This window comes from Amblyraja radiata, chromosome 19 (genome assembly GCF_010909765.2).
Source record: "Amblyraja radiata isolate CabotCenter1 chromosome 19, sAmbRad1.1.pri, whole genome shotgun sequence".
NCBI lineage: Eukaryota > Metazoa > Chordata > Chondrichthyes > Rajiformes > Rajidae > Amblyraja > Amblyraja radiata.
This window is the reverse complement of record NC_045974.1, coordinates 17,344,252-17,370,182: the sequence shown is the minus strand read 5'-3', so window position 1 is coordinate 17,370,182 and position 25,931 is coordinate 17,344,252. Positions and strand designations below refer to the sequence as shown.

The window sequence follows — 25,931 nt, the reverse complement described above, 5'->3', positions numbered from 1 at the left end:
TCTTGAAGAGACTTGAGGCACACCACTTCCTGGTTTTATAGTCCCTCCCCCCTGCCGCCAGCGGGGGCAGCAGAGAGAATGGGGAATTTTATAAAAACATTAATATCTCTGTCATTTTTCATCGACGGGAAACATCCTTGGCACACATGCGGCGGAGGGGGGCTCTGAGCAAGGTGGCCAAAAAAGTGACGGCCGTAGGTGGCGGCGTTCTCTTGGAAATCGCAGCACAGATGGCCAAAATCGGTCAAGAACAGACTTTTAGTAATATAATAATAATAATAATAATAATAACTTTATTTATAAAGCACTTTAAACAACTACAGTTGCCACAAAGTGCTGTACATGAGAAATCATGAACAAAAAGCTATTACAAACAATTAAAAACCATTAAAAACCGTACAACGAAGGACTATAAAAAACACACTAAAAATTAAAAGACATTAAAAGCACTAAAAACAGGAGCAATGCCTCAGCCAGTGTCGAAAGCCAAAGAATAAAAATATGTTTTTAGGGAGGATTTGAAGATGGACAGTGAGGGGGCCTGTCTGATGTGCAACGGCAAGGTGTTCCAGAGTGCCGGAGCAGCAACAGAAAAGGCTCTATCCCCTCTGAGCTTCCGCTTAGACCTTGGTACCTCAAGGAGCAGCTGATCAGCTGACCTGAGGCACCGGGCAGGAGCATATAGGTGGAGCAGCTCAGAGAGGTAAGGCGGGGCGAGCCCATTCAATGATTTAAAAACAAATAAAAGAATTTTGAAATGAACTCGAAAGTGCACTGGGAGCCAGTGTAGGGAGGCCAAAATTGGCGTAATGTGCTCCCTCTTTCGAGTTCCAGTCAAAAGGCGAGCGGCAGCATTTTGAACAAGCTGGAGACGAGCCAATGAAGCTCGTGCGACTCCAGAGTAGAGTGCGTTACAGTAATCCAGCCTAGATGTAATAAAGGCATGGATTACTGTTTCAAAATGCTCCCGCTCGAGAATGGGCTTCACCTTTGCCAGCTTCCTTAGGTGAAAGAAGCTGGACTTAACCACCGCGCCTATTTGTTTGTCTAGTTTAAAATCACCGTCCATCCTAAAACCCAGGTTCAAGACGGTTGGCTTTACAGACATTGCCAGTGGACCCAAGTCAACAAAGGGAGGTTCACGGCAGCCATTGGGGCCAAACAAAATCACCTCTGTCTTCTCTTCATTAAGTCCCAGAAAGTTTAAGGCCATCCAGGACTTAATGTCCTCAAGACAAGACAGAAGTGATTTTAGAGAATAGTCTTCCTCTTTCCTGAGTGGCATATATAACTGGCTATCATCTGCATAAAAGTGAAAGGAGATGCCATGCCTTCTTAAAATTGAGCCCAGAGGAAGTAGGTATAAGGAGAAGAGCAGGGGCCCTAAAATTGAGCCCTGTGGAACCCCATATACCAAGGGAGTGGAGGAGGATTCAAAGTCAGCAAGGCTTACCCGCATGGTTCTGTCTGCCAGATAGGACCTGAACCATCCCAGGGCACTGCCACAAATGCCCACTTGGTGCTGTAGTCTGGAAATTAAAATTCCATGGTCCACTGTATCGAAGGCGGCAGATAGGTCCAGCAAGACAAGAACCACATAATTACCTGAGTCGCTTGCCAGGAGGATGTCGTTGAAGACCCTTAGCAGAGCCGACTCTGTGCTATGCATAGCCTTGAATCCAGACTGGAAAACCTCCCGAATATTGTGCTCATCCAGGAAGAGTTTCAGCTGCGCATAAACTACCTTCTCCATGATCTTGGAGATAAAAGGCAACTTGGAGATCGGCCTAAAATTGGACAGATCAGTTTGATCCAGGCCTGGTTTTTTAAGTAGTGGTTGCACTACAGCATGTTTAAAATTTATGGGGACAACCCCAGAACACAAACTACTGTTTATAATGGCGAGAACCGACTGCCCTATACTCGGGAAAACCTCTTTAAAAAGAAGAGGAGGGACAGCATCACAGGGGGAACCTGACGGCTTAATATGCCTAACCACATCCTCTAGACCCGACAATGTCAGAGGCACAAACTTTTCAAATGCCACCAGGCATGGGGCCGGAACAGAGGGGTCAGAGGCAGGAGCTGAGATGAGAGCCCTTATAGAAACGACCTTATTAATAAAGAAGTGCAGGAAGTCATTGCACAATTCGGACGATGCTTCCAATATAGAATAGATAGATAAGCCAACGTAAGCAACAATCACCATTTAACAAGCCATTTTATGGTTTGATTTTGTCAATGCTGCTGCAGGTAAAATGTGATAAAGTAGGAGCTATCCCATGGCATTAACAATAAATGACAAGATATTATTAAGAAAAAATATCTCATTACAGATGTTTATCAGGTTTGCTGCAGCACACGAGTCGGTGTAATTTTAATTCAGTATGTTACCACACTGCCATAACAGGAAGATGGAAACTGTGATGCACCCACAAAGGAAATGTATGACTCAAGAGATTTTAAGAAGTATCTAGACACCATCTCTCCTGTTTGCCTTTAGATTTGCTTTGTGCTTGTGTTGTACCAGATCAATATCCCCAGGGGTGACTAAAGAGTTAAGGCATCTCATATAGCTGTGAGGAATAGAGTAAACCTTTGGTTATATATTTCTCTTTTTTTCAATTGAGTTCTCTTGAGTGTATGGTTTTAACTTTCGAGAGTTTTCATTTTATTTTTATAATATTTTTACAAATTTAGTTATTTTGAAAACTCAGATGATTCAATAAATGTGGTGGCATTCACAAACATTCGAACACTGACAGCTTTGACAGTAACTTAGCTGGTATGCTTGGCGTTGTGGTTCTCAGGTTCTTGCCCATTCTTGCATGCAGTGAACACTTGCTCAAGTCCCCCCCCCCCCCCCCCCCCCCCCGTCCCCCCCCCCCTCCCACTTCCAGGCCAGACTGCTAGTGGGCACTAGCCCATCCTGCTCTGCAATATTGAAGTCTGGTGGCATCACAGGGAGGCATTTGGTAGAAGATGGAGGGCAGGTAAAGCTGCTGGGGGGTGCTGGGAGGACAAGCATAAAAGGAAGCTTTACTGCTAGTAATATTTCACACATTATATGAGCATATTTTCATTTCTTGCAAAAATATGTTGATGCAGCTTTATTCTCTGTTCTCCTCTCATGGCTGATGCTGCAGGTTGAGGAACCACACAAACCTTTGTTCATTGACAGAGGCCCCAAGATGAATCTCACAAAGAAACCCCCACCCACACCTACTACAGCGTTCATGTGGACTTTATCTTCCTGAACCTTGCCCTGATGCAGACACTGAGGTAATATTGAGAAGAAGTTACAGTTTCCAGGGAGCAAGCTGTGTAATTTAGGATTGTATAACAGCAGCTGACAGACCCTCCACAGGTGATAACGGTCGAGGGAGCGTAATGGGAAATATGTCCCTGACATCTGTGCTGACATCAAGCCAATGAAAGGACACAGACAAGGCAAACTATGCTTGGGCATCACAGAGAATGGTCCATTAATCATGCCTAGAAAGACGTGCAGTCATTGGCAGAACTCAAGAGGCATGTAAATGACAAGATTCCTTCTGGTCAAGGCTGATTGGAGAGGCAAGAACAGAGCTTCACCCAAGCAGCTGTAGACTTTGTACAGACTGCAGACATCTGGGACATTATCTGCGCTTACTGGGAGAGGGAAGAATGGAATGGCAGTGTTTACATGGCTGGTATTTCACATGCTTCTTGGCACCATGTGGTTAACACGAGACCGATAAAACCCCGGATGCCTGGATATCACTCTGGAAGATCGCGTGGGAGAGTCCACAACTGTGATTCTAAGCTGTGAATCAACTGAACTGTGAGTCTGTAATGTACTTGCAATAAATGATTTGTTAGCCCTGAATGACAATGTAATGAGTTGAACTGTGAGGAGGATGCTATGAGAATGCAGGGTGACTTGAACAGGTTGGGGGAGTGGGCAGATGCATGGCAGATGAAGTTTAATGCGGATAAATGTGAGGTTATCCACTTTGTTAGCAAAAACAGGAAGGCAGATTACTATCTAAATGGTGTCAAGTTGGGAAAGGGAGAAGTACAACGGTATCTGGGGGTCCTTGTACATCAGTCTCTGAAAGTAAGCATGCAGGTACAGCATGCAGTGAAGAATGCGAATGGCATGTTGGCCTTTATAACAAGAGGAATCGAATATAGGAGCAAAGAGGTCCTTCTGCAGTTGTACAGAACCCTAGTGAGGCCACACCTGGAGTATTGTGTGCAGTTTTGGTCCCCTAATTTGAGGAAGGACATTCATGCTATTGAGGGAGTGCAGCGTAAGTTTACAAGGTTAATTCCCGGGATGGCGGGACTGTCCTATGCTGAGAGAATGGAGCAGCTGGGCTTGTACACTCTGGAGTTTAGAAGGATGAGGGGGTATCTCATTGAAACATATGATTGTTAAGGGCTTAGACACACTAGAGGCAGGAAACATGTTCCCGATGTTGGGGGAGTCCAGAACCAGGGGCCACAATTTAAGAATAAGGAGTAAGCCATTTAGAACGGAGACGAGGAAACACTTTTTCTCACAGAGAGTGGTGAGTCTGTGGAATTCTCTGCCTCAGAGGGCGGTGGAGGCAGGTTCTCTGGATACTTTCAAGAGAGAGCTAGATAGGGCTCTTAAAAATAGCGGAGTCAGGGGATATGGGGAGAAGGCAGGAACGGGTACTGATTGGGCATGATCAGCCATGATCACATTGAATGGCGGTGCTGGCTCGAAGGGCCAAATGGCCTGCTCCTGCACCTATTGTCTATTGAGTTGTTTGGCAATTTGGTGGCCTGTACTCTGCTTGAAATGCTATGAAATTGAATGTGGTGGCCTGCACTCTGCTTGAAATGCTATGAAATTGAATGTGGTGGCCTGCACTCTGCTTGAAATGCTATGAAATGGAATGTGGTGGTCTGCACTCTGCTTGAAATGCTATGAAATTGAATGTGGTGGTCTACACTCTGCTTGAAATGCTGAGAAATTGAATTTGGTGGCCTGCACTCTGCTTGAAATGGAATTTCAAGGAATAGCCGTGAGTGAACTGCCAGCTCACCAGCCCTGAGTGACTGAGCTGCCAGCCCACCAGCCCTGAGTGACTGAGCTGCCAGCACACCAGGCCTGAGTGACTGAGCTGCCAGCCCACCAGGCCTGAGTGACTGAGCTGCCAGCCCAAGAATCCATTTAGCCCACAATGTCCATACTAGCCCTGTGGAAACCAGTCCCTTCGGCCAACAACACCCATACTAGTGCTCCAGAAATCCCCCACTGGCCACCAATATTGGAATTGGTGGAGGTGGAATATTCAATTGGGGGACCAGCCCTCCCGTGTGAACATGGGACCCAACGGGTCCCACTTAGTCTAATATATCTTTATAAATTTCCCCACAAATTTTCTACACTTCATTCTTTTTACTTGTTGGCCAATAGAATACACCCAGAAGTGCAATGGTACTTTTATTTCTTAAGTCAAATTATGTGGCTTCTATCCTTTATCACCCAAGAACATTCTCTCCTTTCAGCAATCCAATATCTTCCTCAGTGATATTCTACAATCTCTCTGACTTCTTACTTTCCCTTTCCCAAACATCCAGGATATATCTAATCCTAAATCTTAATTTGTTTTGGGCCAGGTCTTTGCACTACAGTGTCAGAACTTTGCATGGCTATTTATGCCTGCAGTCAATCAATTTAAGATAGTGGTGGGGGTGACTCCTGTACCACTTGCTCACCCTACAGTCTCATGCTCACACATTTCCTATCTGCCTGAATGTACAGGTGAAGTAGTGGCAGATGCAAAGCAGGGCCAACAACCATGATAAAGGAAGTGTTACTGGGTGTTCAGACAGCCACTGAAACTGCTCACAACCTGACTCCTTCTGGTACCTGGGAAGAGCAAAACAATTCTGCATCTGACTCCCAGTAAATCTATGAGGTTGGATGCCCGTTAAACAGCACGAGTGAAGATCATGTTACTGGTCTTCTCTCTGGGTGACCCATTCAGTTGTATCGTTGGAGATTAATGATATAAATTTCAGCAAGCACAACATGAGGCAAGTTCCAGCCTGTATAATTCTCTTCAAATGGTCTTAGTTTTAAAGAGCACTTACCAGCTGCATTATCCTCCCTTGTTTCCATTTTAAGTTAGATCCAGCTGGGTCTTGGTGTTGTGGATCCACTGAGTAAATCCAACGCTGGACAAGGCTAGTTTTGCTGTTTACAACGTAAGCCCATGAAATGAGGCAGTGTGAAGAAGAAGAGAACAACCATATTAAAGCAATGTTTTGGCACAGTTTCATCTGTCCCACTATATTAAGGAGGAACTGAGGTTCATAGAAACATAGAAAATAGGTGCAGGAGGAGGCCATTTGGCCCTTTGAGCCAGCACCGCCATTCATTGTGATCATGGCTGATCATCCACAATCAGTAACCTGTGCCTGCCTTCTCCCCATATCCCTTGATTTCACTAGCCCCTAGAGCTCTATCTAACTCTCTTTTAAATTCATCCAGCGAATTGGCCTCTACTGCCTTCTGTGGCAGAGAGTTCTACAAATTCACAACTCTCTGGGTGAAAACGTTTTTTCTCATCTCAGTTCTAAATGGCCTCCCCATTTTTCTTAGACTGTTGCCCCTGGTTCCTGGACTCCCCCAACATTGGGAACATTTTCCCTGCATTTAGCTTGTCCAGTCCTTTTATAATTATATATTTCTATAAGATGCCCTCTCATCCTTCTAAATTCCAGTGAATACAAGCCCAGTCTTTCCAATCTCCTCATATGTCAGTCCCGCCATCCCGGGGATTAACCTCGTGAACCTACGTTCATTTATTCGAATAGTTTTAATGAAATATACACCTACCAGTCTTCAGCTGATCGATTTAAAAGGCTCACAGTTAAAGATCTGCAGCACACGCAACCAGGAAGTGTGCTTCCTGTCAGTATATTAAATGCCGTCTAACTTTCAATGGTTTCATTTTCCTAGATTTTAAGTTTTGTTTTTACTCAATTATGTGCGTGTGTCATTGAAAAAAGCAAATATTGCCGTGGTTGATTGAAGATATAAACTGCCAACATCAAATATTTATGAATAATTATGATTGGACGTGACTAGGTTTTATTTGTAAGAAAGAACTGCAGATGCAGGTTTAAATCGAAGGTAGACACAAAATGCTGGAGTAACTCAGCGGGTGAGGCAACATCTCTGGAGAGACGGAATGAGCGACATTTCCGTCTCCGCCTACATCTATCTTTGTCCCGCCCCCTCCCCTGACATCAGTCTGAAGAAGGATCTCGACTCAAAATGTCGCCCATTCCTTCTCTCCAGAGATGCTGCCTCACCCACTGTGTTACTCCAGCATTTTCTGTCCACTAGGTGTTATTTTCTGTACAAGTAAATAAATGCCGTATATCACAATACCATTCCTTTGTACTGCAACACTGCATTCTTTGCAACCTCAGTACTGGTTGTAAATTCTAACATCTAACCTTCAATGAGTATGCTGGTCCTTCTCCCAAAATCTTGAGTCAAGAGTGAAGAGTTTTATTGTCATATGTCCTGACAGTACACAATTGATGGATGTTGTAAACAAACAAAAAAATGTTCAATAAATAAAAACCCAATACAGTGCAAACAGGCTGACACCATTCAATCAGGACTCCCTCCTATACTCTGACACAGCATTATAGTAATTCGTCCTACAATGGTGGTATCATCAGAGACGTTAAAGATGTAGTTGGAACTTGTGCCCGGCTACATTGTCATGGGTGTAGAATGTGTAGAGCAGGAGGCTGAGCACACAGCCTTGAGGTGCCCTGTGCCGATGTTTATGGAGAAGGAGGTGTTATTGCCAATTCATACCAATTGAGTTTTTTGATGAGGAAGTCGAGGATCCAGTTGCAAAGCGATGCATAGAGACCCAGTTCTCTGAGGTTGGTGACATGTTTCGATGGGATGATGGTGTCAAACGCTAAGTTGTAGTCCATGAAACATGTGTTTTTATTGTCTAAGTGGTCGTGCAGAGTGAAGAGCCAGTGAGATTGTGGTGTTTGGCAGATTGTAGTGGGTCCAGGTTCTTGCTGAGATAGGAGTTGAAAGGTGCCAGAACCAACCTCTGAAAGTATTTTTATCACCATGGATGTTAGTGCCACCGGTCCGTAGTCATTGAGACATGGCATCTTGCTCTACTTGGGCTCCAGTATTATATATTATTAAATCAGGTAGGAACCTCAAATCTCAGTAATGAGAGGATGAAGATGTCCACAAAAACTCCAGCCAGTTGGTCTGCACAGGTTTTGAGAATATGACCAGGTACACCACTGGGTTTGGTCACTTTCTGAGTGTTCACCCTCCTGACATTGGCCTCAGTGATTGAGATTGCAATACGATTTGGGGTTATGGGGGCCTGAGAAAATACATCAGTGTTCTCCCTATCGGAGTGTGGGTAAAACGCATTGATCTTGTCTGGGAGTGATGCCTCAGTATCGTTTGAGCTGCCACGTAGTTAATAATGGCGTGTAGGCCCTGCCACAGCTGCAGAATGTCCGTCTGATTATCCAATTTAGAGCAGAAATCCATTTTAGCTTTTTTGATGGCCTTATCAAGGTCATAATTAGACTTCTTAAATCAGACTTGAATGCCTGAGATCCTGTCCTCAGAAGTTTGCGGATTGTATCGCTGCTGGCAAATTCATTTCACTGCACTTTCGGGGGCATGTGATGAATAAAATTGACTTTGACTTTGATCTCCTAGTTCATCCAAGATTTTGGGTCAGGGAACACTTGATTGTAAGGTAGGTAACAACTATGGTGTATTCATTCTGGTCCGTTGCCGAGTCTTTGGACATTGCCCAGTCTACCAACACCAAGTTATCCCGGAGTTGTTCTTCACCTCTCCAGTCCAGCTCTGTGCAGTCCTCACTGCTGGATCACCCTTAGCATGTTACAGACTTTGGTCTATCATATGCAGTTAAATGCAGGCAAATGAAAGTAGCTTATATTGGCATCAACATAGACATGGACTTGTTTCTGTCCAACACAACCCTTGCTAGCACACACCGCTCACATGCACATGCACTGTGCATGATCTCGAGTTGTTGCTGAACATGACAAATGTGATTTTATTGATTGAAAGGTTACTATTGTTCTGTGCCATCGTTGGGACTGAGTTAATGTTGTTATAGATTCTGGGATTGTTTCTCTGGTAATATCCTTCAGAGGCTTTAAATCTACGGATCGAGCAGCATTGTATATTTGCCTTGTTCTAGCAAAGAACAGGACATCTGTTACCATGAAAGATTGATCAGATTAACATGACCAACAAAATGGTAAACATCAATTAAACCTTTGGTCAAACATTTATTTAAATTTCATTAAAATGTCACATTTGAGGCTTAATGGTCAAAATGAGGTTCAATAATCTATATTACCAAAAGTCTCATCTTGACCACTTCCTGTTGCACTGTATATTGATTTTAGAAAAAATACTGCCACTTACAGCTGTGATTTTTGGCCATCTTACTCAGAGTCCCCCTCCGCTGGTCAGGCCAAGAGGATTTTTCCTATTGATGAAAAATAAAAGACTTATTAATGTTTAAAAAATGATGAGATTCTCTCACCTGAAGGCCACGCCTTCCAGGGGGACTAAAAAACACAGAAGTGTGGAGGTGCCTCATTTCTCTGCAAGATGGGGGGGGGAGCGAGAGGTTGCAATTCTCAGTCTGAGTTATAAATAACACTGAAAACATGTCTACCAAATTGTGAGTGGTTTTACTGACCTTTCAGTGCCTTAATGTGAATGTGAAAAATGTAGTTTGAAAATGCAAAAGTGTTTTTTGGTTTGAAAATGCAAAAGTGTTTTTTGGTTTGAAAATGCAAAAGTGTTTTTTTGGTTTGAGAATGCAAAAGTTGTCTTGCCTAATTGAAAAGTTGGTTTGAGAATGCTAAAGTTGCCTTGCCTAATTGAAAAGTTGGTTTGAGAATGCTAAAGTTGCATTTGCCTAATTGAAAAGTTGGTTTGAGAATGCTAAAGTTGCATTTGTCTAATTGAAAAGTTGGTTTGAGAATGCTAAAGTTGCCTTGCCTAATTGAAATGTTGGTTTGAGAATGCTAAATTTGCCTTGCCTAATTGAAAAGTTGGTTTGAGAATGCTAAAATTGCCTTGCCTAATTAAAACGTTAGTTTGAGAATGCTAAAGTTGCCTTGCCTAATTGAAACGTTGGTTTGAAAATGCTAAAGTTGCCTTGCCTAATTGAAAAGTTGATTTCAGAATGCAAAAGTTGCCACAGTTTAAGAATAAGGGGTAAGCCATTTAGAACGGAGACAAGGAAATACTTTTTCTCACAGACATTTGTGAGTGTGTGGAATTATCTGCCCCTCTCTCTCTCTCTCTCTGTCCCCCCTCTCTCTGTCCCCCTCTCTCTGTCCCACTCTCTCTGTCCCCCTCTCTCTCTCCTCTCTCTCTCTCCATCTCCCTCCCCTCTCTCTCTACCCCTCTCTCTCTCCCCGTTTCTCTCCCCTCTCTCCCTCCCACCTCACTCTCCCCCTCTCTCTCTCTCTCCCCCTCTATTCTGCTCTCTCCTCTCATCCCCCTCTCCCCCTCTCTCTTCTCTCCCTCTCCCTATCTCTCTCTCCCTCCTCTCTCCCTCCCACCTCATTCTCCCCCCCCCTCTCACTCACCCCCTCTCTCCTCTCACTCCCCCTCTCTGTCCTCTCTCTCTCACCCTCTCTTTCCCATAACTCTCTCCCCCTCCCTCCACCTCTCTCTCCCCCTCTCTTCCTTCTCTCTCTCCCCCTCTCCTCTCTCCTACACTCTCTCCCTCTCACCTTTCTCTCTCTCTCTCACCTCTCCCCTTCTCTCTCCTCCTCTCTCCCCCCTCTCTCGCCCCAACTCTCCCTCCCCACTCTGCCATTTGCTCTCTCTCCCCTCTCTCTTTCTCCTCTGTCTCTTTGCTCCCCCTCTCTCTCTCTCTCTCTTCCCCCCTCTCACCCTCTTCCCACTCTCTACCTATTCCTCCTCTCTCTTTTACCACCCCTCTCTCCCCTTCTCTCCTCCCTCTCACCCCCTCTCTCTTCCCCCTCTCTCCCACCTCACTCTCCCCCTCTCTCCTCTCTCTGTCCCCTCCCCCTCTCTCTCCTCTGCCTCTCTCCCCCTCTCTCTCTCTCCCCCACTCTCTCCCCCACTCTCCCCTCTCCCCCACTCTCTCCTCTCCCACCCCCCCCCCCCTTCCCCCCCCCCCTGTCTCTCTCTCCCCCCCTCCCTTTGAGAGTCTCTGTCCCGTTGGCACAGAGACGCCTACGGCAGCGGCGCAACGCTTCCGACACCTTCGGCGGCTCGGGACTCTTGACTCTGGCGAGTCGACTCTGCAGCGAGCGAATTGCCAGCCCCGCAAACACGCGCCAGCCCCGCTCCCTGCATCAGTTCCCACCGCTGCTTCAGCCCTGGCTCTCCAACACCCGACAGAGCGTGAGAAATTTGTGATCAGCGTGAGAGCGTGAGAAGTTGTCCAAATGAGTGATTCTCACGCTCAAAGCATGAGAGTTGGCAGCCCTGATAATTGTATTTGAGCAGTAGGATGTCATACCTGAAAGAGGTACGGTGCAGCTGAATGGAGTGGCAGAAGTATCTTGACAAGATCATTGCAGCAACATAAGCATTCTTCAGCTGCTGCTGGAAATGCAGATGGTTGCCATGGTACCAGATGCAAATTTGTTGGAAGACAACTAAAACTGGTTAAAAAATAGAAGGCACATTGTAATTGAAGAGGGCACTAAGAAAGCAGGGGTCTCACGGGTCCAATGACAATCCTGACTTCTGATGCTGTCTGTGTGGAGCATGCATGTTCTCTCTGTGACTGCGTGTGTCTCCCTAGGGTGCTCCGGTTTCTTCCCACAGCCTAAACATTTTGTGAAGGATAGGTTAATTGGCCACTGTAAATTATGCTGATTGGAGGTGAGCGGTAGAATTCGTGAGGACGTGGGGACAATAGGATCCAAGGACATCTAGTAGGGAATGGGATTTTTCCGTGATGTTTAATCCAGAATTGGTAGAGATTCTACCTGTCTATGTGAAAAAATTAAGAAGAATGTTGTCTTTATACTGTCAGTTTTCAATTATTTAACAAAATAGTCTGGTTGTAGATTTGAATTACCCCTAATGAGACACCAACAATTATTTTTTAATAAAAGCTCATAAACTACAGGTGTAAAATAAGGCCATTTGGCCCATCAAGTCTACTCCATTATTCAATCATGACTGATCTATCTTGCCCTCTCAAACCCATTCTCCTGCCCTCTCCCCGTAACTCCTGACACCTGTACTAATCAAGAATCTATTCATCTCCACTTTAAAAATATCAATTGACCTGCCTTCCACAGCCTTCTGTGGCAATGAATTCCACAGATTCACCACCCTCTGACCAAACAAATTCCTCCTCATCTCCTTTCTAAAGGTATGTACTTTTATTCTTAGGCCATGGCCTCTAGTCCTGGAGATTCCTATTGGTGGAAACATCCTCTCCACATCCACTATATCTAGGCCTTTCTCTATTCAGTAAGTTTTAACAAGGTCCCCCTCATCATTTCAAACTCCCAGTGCTCTCAAACGCTCATCATATGTTAACCCAATCATTCCTGTGATCATTCTCGTAAACCTCATCTGAACCATTTCTAACACCAGCACATCCTTCCTCAAATTTGGAGCCCAAATCTGCTCACATTACTCCAAATGTAGTCTGGCCAGTGCCTGAGAAAGCCTCAACATGCCATCCCCTTTTTTATATTCTAGTCCTCTCGAAATAAATTGTACTTGCCTTCCTTACTACCGATTCGACTTGCAAATTATCCTTTGGGGAATCCTGCACCTGCACTCCCAAATCCCTTTGCACCTTTGATCTCTGAATAAGCATCTAAATACTCAGAAACTTTGTCTTATATAATGGACTCTAAAATCTTACCGACCACTTAAGTCAGGCTAACCGGCCTATAATTTCCACTCTTCTGTTTCGTTCTCATCTTGAACAGCGGAGTAATATTTGCAATTTTCCAATTGTCTGGAACCCCTCCTGACTCTAGTGATTCTTGAAAGATCACTACTAGGATTGTTTATTTAAGTACTGGTGTACGGGGGACTGTTTTAGAGGTGACACCGGGCTTGCGGCCCAGTTCAGATGATGACTGCTCAAAGACAATAAAGTTCAAGTAAGCAAGACTGCTTTAATCGTCCATTATGTATCGTCCAGAAAGGGGCAGAACATAATGAAACATGGTGGCAGCGGTGGGATGGACGTCGAAAATTGTCAGAATTAACTAGAAAAGTGAAAGTTTAGCTAGCTAGCAGCAGGCTAACGTTAGCCTTACAGAACCCGGCAAAGAAAAAAAAAAAACAACAGCTAGCTGACAGCGATGGAAGGGCTAAAACCCCCTGGAGCTTTGGTTTTGGACTCCAACTGTGAGATTCAAAAATCACAAATGCTCTTGAGACAAATTCAGACAAAGAAGTGTTTTTATTAATTTCATATTCTGCAGAATAGGTGCCTCTCCACTGATGTCCCCTAGAGGCACACCGAGGATCGGGATGTCTTCTATCTTTATACATTTATTTTCACTATTTTCACACCCATTGTGCTTCTTCCAATCATAACATAAAACCCAGATTCCCACGAGAACGTCGTGGAACGCCCACCCAAACTTCTACTGAAGTATTTCTGTTGCTACTTTTTATCTAGAATTTCTCTCTGTTCTTTATATCGTTACTTTCTATTCTACTAGCAGTCTGGCTTCTGCTGACATCTTATTTCTTTCAAAGTTATAATTTTCTATCCCTAGTCTAAATCAACCATGTCTATTAACTCTTTCCTCACAATCCATCCTTTTCTTTTTGCTACGCACCCTTGATTTACACTATCTCCTCCTTTTCTAATGCTAGCAGCAGATTCTTCACCTCCCTTTCCTCCTCTCGTTGGTCATACTGTGTTCTGAAGGCCATCATGGTGGCAGCACTGTTCTTTGTCAGGGCTGTTTCTATCAATCGCTGAGCCAATCCCCGTATGCAGGGAATGATACAACATCCGAACAAACACAGTAACCCCACCATGACTATCACTGATGTTAGGGCTGATGTAAAGATGTGCTTCCATTTCCCAAACCAGGAGTCTAGAAACCCAGTCCAGGAGGTGTCTACTCCAGAGTTCTCAGCCAATTCGATAGACAGAGAGGTGAGACCTGCTAGGGCTCTTGACACTGACCCATCCGGAGCAGTGTTGTTGGGGATGAATGTGCAACATTGTTCGCCAAACATTACACACACCCCTCCCTTCTCAACCAGTAGCATGTCCAAGGCCATGCGATTTTGCCAGGCCATTTGGCTGGTAGCTGTCAGTTGTTCCGCTAATCCTTCAACTGCATCTCGAGTGTAATTTATAAAGCGTTGTTGATTGTAGTATAAGTAGTTGATCCAGTCCACATTTTTATTAATTGTGGACCACCAGAAGAGTATGGACTCAAAGCCCGTAGCTATCTGATTTCTGGCTTTAAATTCATCGGGTACCCCTCTTGGCACCCCTATCGCATCTATATAGATGTGTGTGTCGAATGATCCTTTCACCTTTCTCTTTTGTCGTCGGCTTCCTTTATCGAGTTCTACAGCATGTTCTACTGCTATGGTGAAGGGCATCATCAGTTGTATGAGGGTACAGGTTCCCGTTAACCGGGGCCACAGGGTATTCTCCCCGCACCACCACCAGACATCGGCTCTACTGACTATCTGCTTTTTCAGCCAGGAGCTATTGAACAGTGGCCCCTGTTCCTCAGCCGTTATGTTATACGTCTGATTGCAGTTGAGCACCTCCCCCATGTCCTGTCCCTCTGGGTTATTTCTTGTATAGCACTCAAACCCCTCCTCCCCAAAAGGAATGGTAAATGGAGGAGGTCGAGGGTCTTCCCTTCGGCCCTTCGTATTGTTGTTGCTGGTCGGAAATAGTATTGTATTGTATTGTATTGTATTCAAATTTATTGTCATTGTCTCAGTTAGAGACAACGAAATGAATTTCCCTTACAGGCAGTATCATAAAAATAAAAATAAAAATAAATAAATAATAATAAATAATAAAACATATTAAAAATAAAATAGAATTTAAAAAAAAGCACAAACACTGAAAGTCCACGACACAACATAACACAGTGGCACCAAGGTGAGGAAGGCACCATAGTCCAGCCAGCCTCCCCTCCGTTCTTCCCAGATGTTCACTCGTGGTCGAGGCCTTCGTAGCACCCGCAGTCGCCGCCCCGGGTGGCCCGATGTTCAGGCCCTCACGCTGGGCTGGTGGAACGCCGACGCCGAACCCCGACGGTGAACATCCTCCTCCTCAGCGGCCCGGACCTCCTGATCAGCCGTCTCCCGCAGCCGGAGTCCGCAGCTCTCGAGTCCGCAGGCTGAGCCGGGCAGAGTCGCAGGACCCCGCGCTGTCCATCAGCGCCGCCCGCGTTGGGAGCTCCGCAAACCGCAGCAAATAGGTAATGATAACTCTGGCATATCGCATTTTTTGGTAAGAGCGGATTCGTGAATAGCTGTAGTATACATGTCATAGCCCTATGTGTTCTATCCCAATTCAGGGGAAATGCTACAGGGACCAGCTGAGGCCTAGCTCCAGCGCAGGCGTAACAATTGGTTCGTTGCATACTTCTGGCTGTGTACATCATCCAGGCAAGCCAGGTGTTGGCTCCTTTTCCCCCTGTTGGTATTACTTTCTTATATAACTGCCTTAATCCTGTTTCTCCAGCTACTATCATTAGACAGATTAGACTCATCTTCCCTGGTGACATTGCTGACTACTGGTGGTGCTGGTGTTGCCCCGGGATCCCTATTCTGACTGTCATCTATCTTGAACACCTCTCCCCTATCCTCGTATCTTCCCATCTTCCCATCTCACTTTACTTCTATCTCAAACTTCAGACATGCGTCCTTCCCTGTTGTATCTGCACATATCCAATACCTACCACTTTCCTGTATTTGGACACTCTGTATGCTCACATATACGCGTCCTGGCAATTTCTCGTTCGGGTTTTGATATACTCTCCACCTATCAGTTTGATAGGTGGTCCGTGCCACCCATATTTTGATGAAGTAAACACCGCGTGCCAATCTTTACAGGGATGGGTGCATACATACATTCTATAGCCGCACCACCATTTTCCTTTACATACATTAAATGGGATGGTGGTGGACCTTCTATTCTGTGGTATTGTGATTTTTATGCATGTTACATTACTTACAAGTTGGGTACCACCCAACACACGACCCACCAACACGAAATCTTCATTTTTCCTGCGGGTTCTTGGTAAATGTTAAAGTCAATGGTTCTTCTCCTTTGCGCACAGTCCACGGGCTGATATCGTCTGGTGGGGCCTCCACAGGACCCTTAACTTGACTTGCGTGTGTCCACCCTTTCTCTTTTGTTCGTACTGCTGTCTCCGTGATTAGTAACACCAGGTAGGGTCCAGTCCACTTAGGTTGCAGCTTTTCTTCTTTCCACGTTTTTATTAATACCCAGTCTCCAGCCTTGACTGAGTGAATCGGAAAGTCCAGTGGTGGGCTCTGGGCCAGCAATCCTTTAATTTTTAGTTCTGCAAGAGATTGGGACACTGCCAGTAAATAGTTCCTCAGGAACACATCGTTCCCTTGTATTGTTGGGACTCCTTCTACCTTCCCTAAGTATGGGAGCCCGAATAACATTTCATATGGTGATATCCCTATGTCTTTTCGAGGTGCCGTTCGGATTCTCAACAGGGCTATCGGGAGGCACTTAGTCCAGGGGAGTCTCGTTTCCTCTATCAACTTGGTGATTTGGGTCTTTAAGGTGCCATTCATTCTTTCCACCTTCCCTGAGCTCTGGGGATGCCATGGTGGATGCAATTTCCATTCTATTCCCAGTGCTTCACATATTATTTCATGTGTTTTGGAGGCAAAATGGGTCCCTCTATCTGAGTCTATCGTTTCCACAATCCCATATCTGGGTATAATTTGTTCTAATAATATCTTGGCTACCGCCTGTGAGGTGGCAGTTACCGTGGGGAATGCCTCTACCCATCTGGTGAAATGGTCCACTACCACTAACAGGTACTTCCATGTTCGTACCCGGGGCAGCTCGGTAAAATCTATCTGTATTCTTTGGAAGGGCCTAACTGCTAATGAATGTCCTCCTCCTGGGACTGCTCTCATGATTTTCTTATTAATTCGCTGACATATTACACAGCCCCTTATGACTTGTTTGGCCATGGTAAACATCCCACAGCAAGCGTAGGTTCTGAGGAGGGTGTCACAGAGGGCTTGTGTTCCCCAATGGCTTTGTCCATGTAATCTCCCTAATAACTCCCTCATTATTTCTTTGTTCAATAGCTGCTTTCCATTTGGTGTCCACCATTTCCCATTTGAAGTACGCTGAGCCCCCATTTCTTTCATGTTTTCCTGTTCTTTCTCACTAAAGATAGGTATCTTTTCCTCTGGTTCCCTTAAAGGTATTAGTGACTTCATTTCTACCATCTGTTCTGTGGCTGCTCTTTTTGCAACCTCATCCACTGCCCTATTTCCTCTGGCCTCCAGGGTGTTACCCTTCTGATGCCCTGCCACATATGCTATGGCTATTCTTTCTGGTTTTTGCAAGGCTTCCAGTGTCTGTCCTACCAATTGCTCATGCGCTAATTCTTTACCTCGAGTTGTTATCATTCCTCGCTCTTTCCAGATCTTCCCAAAGGTGTGTACTACTCCAAAAGCGTATTTTGAATCGGCATATACTGTTCCTTCCTTCCCCTCCAATAATTCTAAAGCTCTCATTAATGCATATAATTCACAAGATTGAGCTGACCAACTACCAGGCAGCCTGCCGCTTTCAATTTCCTCCATCGTTTCCCCGTTCACTATACCGTATCCACTATGTCTTTTTCCATCTATGCACCTGGAGGATCCATCTATAAACCACCGGCTGCCCTCAGCCAGAGGTTGCTCTTCTAAGTCTTCCCTGCTTTTTGTCTGTAAATCTAATATTTCACTACAGCAGTGTACTGGGCCCTCTTCCTTGTCACCCTGTTTCTCCGCTGGATACAGGAATTGGGACGGGTTAAGGTTCTTGTCCGTAATTATCATCAAATCGTCTTTCTCCATCAGGATGGCCTCATACTTTAAAAGTCTAGAGTCTGCTAACCATCTGTTGGATTTCTGAGTGGGTATGGTTCTTACTGTGTGTGGTGTAGAAACAACCAGAGTGCCTCCAAAGGTTAATTTCCTACTCTCTTCCACCAATATTGCAGTAGCTGCTACTGCTTGTATGCATCCCGGCCATCCCCTGGAGACTGGATCTAATATTTTCGAGAGGAAGGCCACTGGCTGTCGATTTCCCCCTCTTTTCTGGGTGAGTACCCCTAGTGCCACCCCCTTGTCTGAATTTACAAACAGGTGGAAAGGTTGTTCTACTGAGGGCAGAGCCAACACGGGAGCAGTAATCAAACTGTTCTTTAATTTCCCAAATTCCACCTCCTGTTCTGGGGTCCACTGAACTTTGTCTTTTTCTTCTCCCAATTTATCATACAGGAATTTCACTTGTCTGGAGTAATCATCTATCCACAGTCGACAGTATCCTATCAATCCCGGGAATTTTCGGTTCTCTTTCTTATTCTTTGGTATTGGTACTCCCGTGATCCCAGCAATCCTTTCGGGGTTGATTCGTCTCTTTCCTCCACTTATCAGATGTCTCAGATATTTTACCTCTTGTTTCACAAATTGAAGCTTGTTACGGGACACTCTTAACCCCTTCCTTCCCAAGAAGTTTAACAGGCTTATTGTGGCGTCCCTTACTTCCTCTTCTCTCTCTCCTGACAAAAGGAGGTCATCCACATACTGTAATAGTTGCGTTTCCCCATGACCTGGGAAATCCTCCAATACCTGCTCTAAAATTTGGCCGAATAAATTTGGTGATTCTGTAAAACCTTGAGGGAGCACCGCCCACCGGAATTGTTGCTTTCGCCTGGTTTTTAGGTTTTCCCACTCAAAGGCGAATAAGTCTATACTCTCTGTTGCCAGCGGACAGCTCCAGAAGGCATCCTTTAAATCTACCACACTAAACCATTTGTGGCTTGGGGGTATCCGTCCCATGATGGTGTAAGGGTTAGGCACTACCGGATGTCGGGCTTGGACCACCTTGTTCAGTTCCCTCAAGTCCTGTACGAGTCTAAACGTCCCGTCGGTCTTTCTGACTGGTAGGATCGGAGTATTGTAGGGGGACATAGATGGTTCCAATAACCGTCCTCTAATAAATTCTCAATGATTGGTTGTAAGCCTTTTCGTCCCTCGGTCGAAATGGGGTACTGTCTTACTCGTACTGTGTCTGTGTCTCTCTCTCTCTCTCTCTCTCTCTGTCTCTCTCTCTCTCTCTCTTTCTCGACGCTGAATAGATTCAGGACTGGACATGGCCCCTGCTTGGCCAGCCTTCACAAATGGGGCAGCAGCTCAACCCCACGGTGTGCTTGTGGCACTCCCTTTCAACACATCATTGAAGCATGCCTTCAACAAAGACTCAAAGGAGGACTTGTCACCCTTCATACAGCAGATCAAGAGGCAACTGCTTGGCTAAAGGACTTTGCATTCGCTAAATAAATAACATCTCTCTCTCTCTGTCTGGCTGTCTCTGTGTCTGTCTCTCTCTCTCTCTCTCTGTATCTGGCTCTCTCTGTGTCTCTGTGTCTGTCTCTCTCTCTCTCTCTCTGTGTTTCACAACTTGTATGTCTACCATAAAACAACATAAAGGCTGGTCATGTTTCATCAATTAACTTATTTCCAGTTAACTTTACTGACAAGAAATCTAAAAGAACATCAAGAAACGATTTTTACAACTTCTCTTTTTCAGGTTAGCAGGATACAAAGAGTTCATTTTTGCAGCTTGTTCGCAATCCCCTACGGCCCAAACACAGTGGGAATTCCCACCTCCGCCATGGGGGCGTCTGTGTTCAATTTTACAACTTGCTCATTTCAACCATTTGTTCCAAACCGGTTTTCAAACAAATCACTTTGTTTCATTCTTACTTCAAATAGATTATTCAATTTATATTTTCTCCCTGCCTGCACTCTTGTTCCCGGCCTTTGCCGTCTTCTATCACATCCCCCTTTCGCGGCCTCTGCCGTCTTCTTATCTCCTACTTTCGGGAGTAACTCCCTTATCATCCTGTCTCAGGAATTTTCCTGTCTATCTGTTCCTTATTTGCTGTTTTTCTACTGCCTGTAACATAATCTTTACTACTTGTTTTTCCCTTCTGTGAAAAGGAATTGATCTAACTGTTCTTGTCAGACCTAAAGGATCTTCAAGGAGGCTATTTAACAAACCCCCTTCCCCCTCAGGGTCCTCTCCTAGGTACCTCCCTCAGGGGTCTAATTTCTACCAAACTTCTTATCTTCCCCTTCTGCCCTTTGACTCCCCGTCCTGTTGGCCGGGTGATGTTCGTCCAGCCCGGCCCCTGTCTTCTCTTTCCCTTGGGTATTTTGGCCCCCTCCGGCTCTGCATTTTCTGTGGGTATCTCCTGCCCATATGCAGCTCTGCATTTTCCGTGGGTACTTCCTGCCCATATGCAGCTCTGCATTTTCCCCAACTGACTATAACTTATCATTGTTGGCTTCTCCAACCCCTGGGTATTTCCTGCCCCCCAGCGGTTCAGCATTCGCCCCAATGGACTATTGGGCAGAATGCGGGGATTTGGCTTACGGCCTTTTCCCTCCCTTTTGGGTTTGCCTTGCAGCCCCCTGAATCCTTCAGGACGTTAACCACAAGGTCTTATATTCTTAATACCGTGTTCATCGTACCGTATTCATCATTCTCAATAGCCCAGGAAGTACTTAATAGTAATTTTCCTACCCGGGTTCCATGCACTGGAATTGCTCGATTGATTTTTCGCGATTTCCGACTACTCCCACTTCTTTGTCGAGTCTCTGTGTGGTCCGGATACTACTGCTTAAACAGCTGACGGAAAGCAAGGAGTCTGAGACCGCTGAACTCAGCAGGGTGCACCTTCCCTTCGTCCGTCTACTCCCGTCAGTTGTCCAGAGTATTGGATCTCGGAAACGAGCCCCCAAGTTGTGAGATTCAAAAATCACAAATGCTCTTGAGACAAATTCAGACAAAGAAGTGTTTTTATTAATTTCACATTCTGCAGAATAGGTGCCTCTCCACTGATGTCCCCTAGAGGCACACCGAGTATCGGGATGTCTTCTATCTTTATACATTTATTTTCACTATTTTCACACCCATTGTGCTTCTTCCAATCATAACATAAAACCCAGATTCCCACGAGAACGTCGTGGAACGCCCACCCAAACTTCTACTGAAGTATTTCTGTTGCTACTTTTTATCTAGAATTTCTCTCTGTTCTTTATATCGTTACTTTCTATTCTACTAGCAGTCTGGCTTCTGCTGACATCTTATTTCTTTCAAAGTTATAATTTTCTATCCCTAGTCTAAATCAACCATGTCTATTAACTCTTTCCTCACAATCCATCCTTTTCTTTTTGCTACGCACCCTTGATTTACACTATCTCCTCCTTTTCTAATGCTAGCAGCAGATTCTTCACCTCCCTTTCCTCCTCTCGTTGGTCATACCGTGTTCTGAAGGCCATCATGGTGGCAGCACTGTTCTTTGTCAGGGCTGTTTCTATCAATCGCTGAGCCAATCCCCGTATGCAGGGAATGATACAACATCCGAACAAACACAGTAACCCCACCATGACTATCACTGATGTTAGGGCTGTTTTAGAGGTGACACCGGGCTTGCGGCCCAGTTCGGATGATGACTGTTCGGAGATTCTACCTGTCTATGTGAAAAAATTAAGAAGAATGTTGTCTTTATACTGTCAGTTTTCAATTATTTAACAAAATAGTCTGGTTGTAGATTTGAATTACCCCTAATGAGACACCAACAATTATTTTTTAATAAAAGCTCATAAACTACAGGTGTAAAATAAGGCCATTTGGCCCATCAAGTCTACTCCATTATTCAATCATGACTGATCTATCTTGCCCTCTCAAACCCATTCTCCTGCCCTCTCCCCGTAACTCCTGACACCTGTACTAATCAAGAATCTATTCATCTCCACTTTAAAAATATCAATTGACCTGCCTTCCACAGCCTTCTGTGGCAATGAATTCCACAGATTCACCAACCTCTGACCAAACAAATTCCTCCTCATCTCCTTTCTAAAGGTATGTACTTTTATTCTTAGGCCATGGCCTCTAGTCCTGGAGATTCCTATTGGTGGAAACATCCTCTCCACATCCACTATATCTAGGCCTTTCTCTATTCAGTAAGTTTCAACAAGGTCCCCCTCATCATTTCAAACTCCCAGTGCTCTCAAACGCTCATCATATGTTAACCCAATCATTCCTGTGATCATTCTCGTAAACCTCATCTGAACCATTTCTAACACCAGCACACCCTTCCTCAAATTTGGAGCCCAAATCTGCTCACATTACTCCAAATGTAGTCTGGCCAGTGCCTGAGAAAGCCTCAACATGCCATCCCCTTTTTTATATTCTAGTCCTCTCGAAATAAATTGTACTTGCCTTCCTTACTACCGATTCGACTTGCAAATTATCCTTTGGGGAATCCTGCACCTGCACTCCCAAATCCCTTTGCACCTTTGATCTCTGAATAAGCATCTAAATACTCAGAAACTTTGTCTTATATAATGGACTCTAAAATCTTACCGACCACTTAAGTCAGGCTAACCGGCCTATAATTTCCACTCTTCTGTTTCGTTCTCATCTTGAACAGCGGAGTAATATTTGCAATTTTCCAATTGTCTGGAACCCCTCCTGACTCTAGTGATTCTTGAAAGATCACTACTAGGATTGTTTATTTAAGTACTGGTGTACGGGGGACTGTTTTAGAGGTGACACCGGGCTTGCGGCCCAGTTCAGATGATGACTGCTCAAAGACAATAAAGTTCAAGTAAGCAAGACTGCTTTAATCGTCCATTATGTATCGTCCAGAAAGGGGCAGAACATAATGAAACATGGTGGCAGCGGTGGGATGGACGTCGAAAATTGTCAGAATTAACTAGAAAAGTGAAAGTTTAGCTAGCTAGCAGCAGGCTAACGTTAGCCTTACAGAACCCGGCAAAGAAAAAAAAAAAACAACAGCTAGCTGACAGCGATGGAAGGGCTAAAACCCCCTGGAGCTTTGGTTTTGGACTCCAACAACTTGGCGAAGTCATGGAAAAGTTGGAAGGAGGAGTTCACACTGTACATAGACCTTACCATGCCAGACGCCGAAGAGACCACAAAAGTCAAGCTATTCAACTATCTCATCGGAGAAAAATGCAGGGCCTGCATGAGCTTCCTTACCACATTCGCCATACCATTTGGTCGCTTCCGTTGGCTAAGGATGCCGATGGGAATAAGCCCAGCACCTGAAGTGTTCCAAAGAAAGCTCATGCAGGCCCTGGAGGGCCTCCCAGGAGTCTGCGTCATAGCAGATGATGTGTTAATCACGGGGGAAGGAGCAACACAAGAGGAGGTAGGAAAGGACCACGACGAGAAAGTCAGACGCTTTCTAACCAGGTGCAGAGAGCGCAACATCAAGCTGAACGCGGACAAATTCAAGCTCAGACAAAAAGAGGTACCCTACATAGGTCATCTGCTCACGGCCGAGGGACTAAGGGTTGACCCGGAGAAAGTACAGAGAGATGCCAAGGCCAACGGACGTGAAAGGGGTACAGAGATTAGTTGGGATGGTCAACTATCTTTCTAAGTTCTATGACCACCTTTCAGATGACTCTGAGATTCTGAGACAACTCACGTGCAAGGAGAACATGTGGGAATGGACGGACATCCAAGAAGGGGCGTTTCAAAGACTGAAAGACAAAATCGCTAAAGCACCAGTTCTACAGTACTACAACAAGGAAAAGGAGTTGACACTTCAGTGTGATGCATCTGACATGGGACTGGGGGCCGCCCTGACAGAAAGGTAAACCGGTAGCATTTGGTAGTAGGGCACTCACACTAACTGAAAGGGCCTATGCCCAAATAGAGAAAGAATGCTTAGCCATAGTGTTTGGGATGGAAAAGTTCCATCAGTATACTTATGGTAGAGAGGTCACAGTACAAAGCGACCACAAGCCTCTAGAAAATATACACAGAAAGCCATTACTTAGTGCATCTAAGAGACTGCAGAGAATGCTACTCAGGCTGCAGCAGTATGATATCAGTGTGACCTATGTTCCAGGCAGGGACATGCTACTTGCAGACACGCTGAGTAGAGCATACTTACCAGAGAGCACTAAGGGAGAGAGTGAGACAGATATAGACTGTGAACATGGTCAGCTACCTACCCATTTCAGCAGAGAGGCTGAGTGCCATCAGGGCTGCAACAAAAGATGACACAAAGTTACAGAGTGTGGCAAACAGAATACTGTCAGGGTGGCCCAAGAGAAAAAAGGACTTACCAAGTGACATCAGGCACTACCACACTTTCCAAGATGAACTGAGTTTCCAGGACGGCATAGTGTTCCGAGGAGACAGAGCCGTGATACCTGACGCACTCAGGGTGGACATCACTCACAGGATCCACTCCTCTCACCTGGGAGTAGAAGGATGTCTGAGGCGAGCGAGGGAGTGTGTATACTGGCTTGGAATGAACGAGGAGATCAAGACCTTCATCGCCAAATGTGACATATGTAGGTTAGTGGACCCAAAGCAACAAAGAGAGACACTACATCCACATGACATGGCCAGCAGACCCTGGGCCAAGGTAGGAACGGACCTTTTCTCCTTTCACAATAAAGACTATCTGATAACAATAGATTATTATTCAAACTTTTGGGAGGTCGATTATCTACCTGACACTAAGAGCAACACAGTGATCAAAAAACTCAAGGCCCACTTTGCCCGACAGGGGATTCCTGACATTGTTATCTCGGATAACGGACCCCAGTATGCATCACAAGAGTTTCAGCACTTCAGCCAGAAGTGGGGCTTTAAACACAGGACATCGTCGCCGGGATACCCGCAGAGTAATGGGAAGGCGGAGTCAGCGGTAAAGACAGCCAAGCGCCTGATGCTGAAGGCTGCAGCAGCGAGACAGGATCCGTACTTGGCAATGCTGGATCATCGCAACACACCGAGCCAGGGCCTCAACACAAGCCCGGCACAGAGACTCCTAAGCAGGAGGACCAGGACCCTGCTTCCCACAAAGGACACTCTGCCGAAGCCAGAGGTGACACACGACGAACAGGGACTGAAATACAACAGACAGAGACAGGAAAAGTACTACAACCGCACAGCAAAAGACATGGACACTCTGAAAAGAGAGGACAGTGTGAGAGTACAGCCCTGTGACATACACAAGGGCTGGAGACCAGCGAGAGTGGTCCAACAGGTGAGCCATAGATCTTATGAGGTGGAGTTAGAGTCAGGAGGCGTGCTGAGACGAAATCGTCGCCACCTCAGACACAAACTCACCACGCTCACACCAACACAAAACACACCCACACCAACAGTGACTGAGACGGCCATACCGCCAGATGGCCCAGCAGAGAACCAACACACGGTCACCAGGTCAGGTCGACAAGTTGTCAGACCCCGCTACCTGACAGACTATACTCAGTGATTATAGTATGGACTATGGAAGAAAAAAAAGAAAGAAATGAAAATGTGTTCTTGATGCACTTGTTGGAAAACGGATGTTTTGAACTGTTGATTTATTATTGCTTATGTTGTTAGATCTGTTGTAAATGAGCAGAGCATATGGTACAAGTTTGTTGCACTAGAATACCTAAGGGAAAGAGACTAACTTGAAAAAAGAAAAAGAAAGATGTAACAATAGGATTGTTTATTTAAGTACTGGTGTACGGGGGACTGTTTTAGAGGTGACACCGGGCTTGCGGTCCAGTTCGGATGATG

General features: G+C 45.3%; 1 protein-coding gene across 2 annotated transcripts in view; it reads right to left on the bottom strand.

Annotated features, from left to right (window-relative positions):
- The window catches only part of LOC116983886, a 76,237-nt gene extending 70,017 nt beyond the window's left edge, over positions 1-6,220 (bottom strand). For both annotated transcript variants that reach the window (XM_033037777.1, XM_033037778.1), the window contains exon 1: positions 6,115-6,220. In XM_033037777.1, coding sequence (XP_032893668.1) covers positions 6,115-6,142 — 28 coding nt within the window. In that variant the 5' untranslated portion in view covers positions 6,143-6,220. The remainder of the gene's footprint in view (positions 1-6,114) is intronic.
- Positions 6,221-25,931: the final 19,711 nt, after the last annotated feature.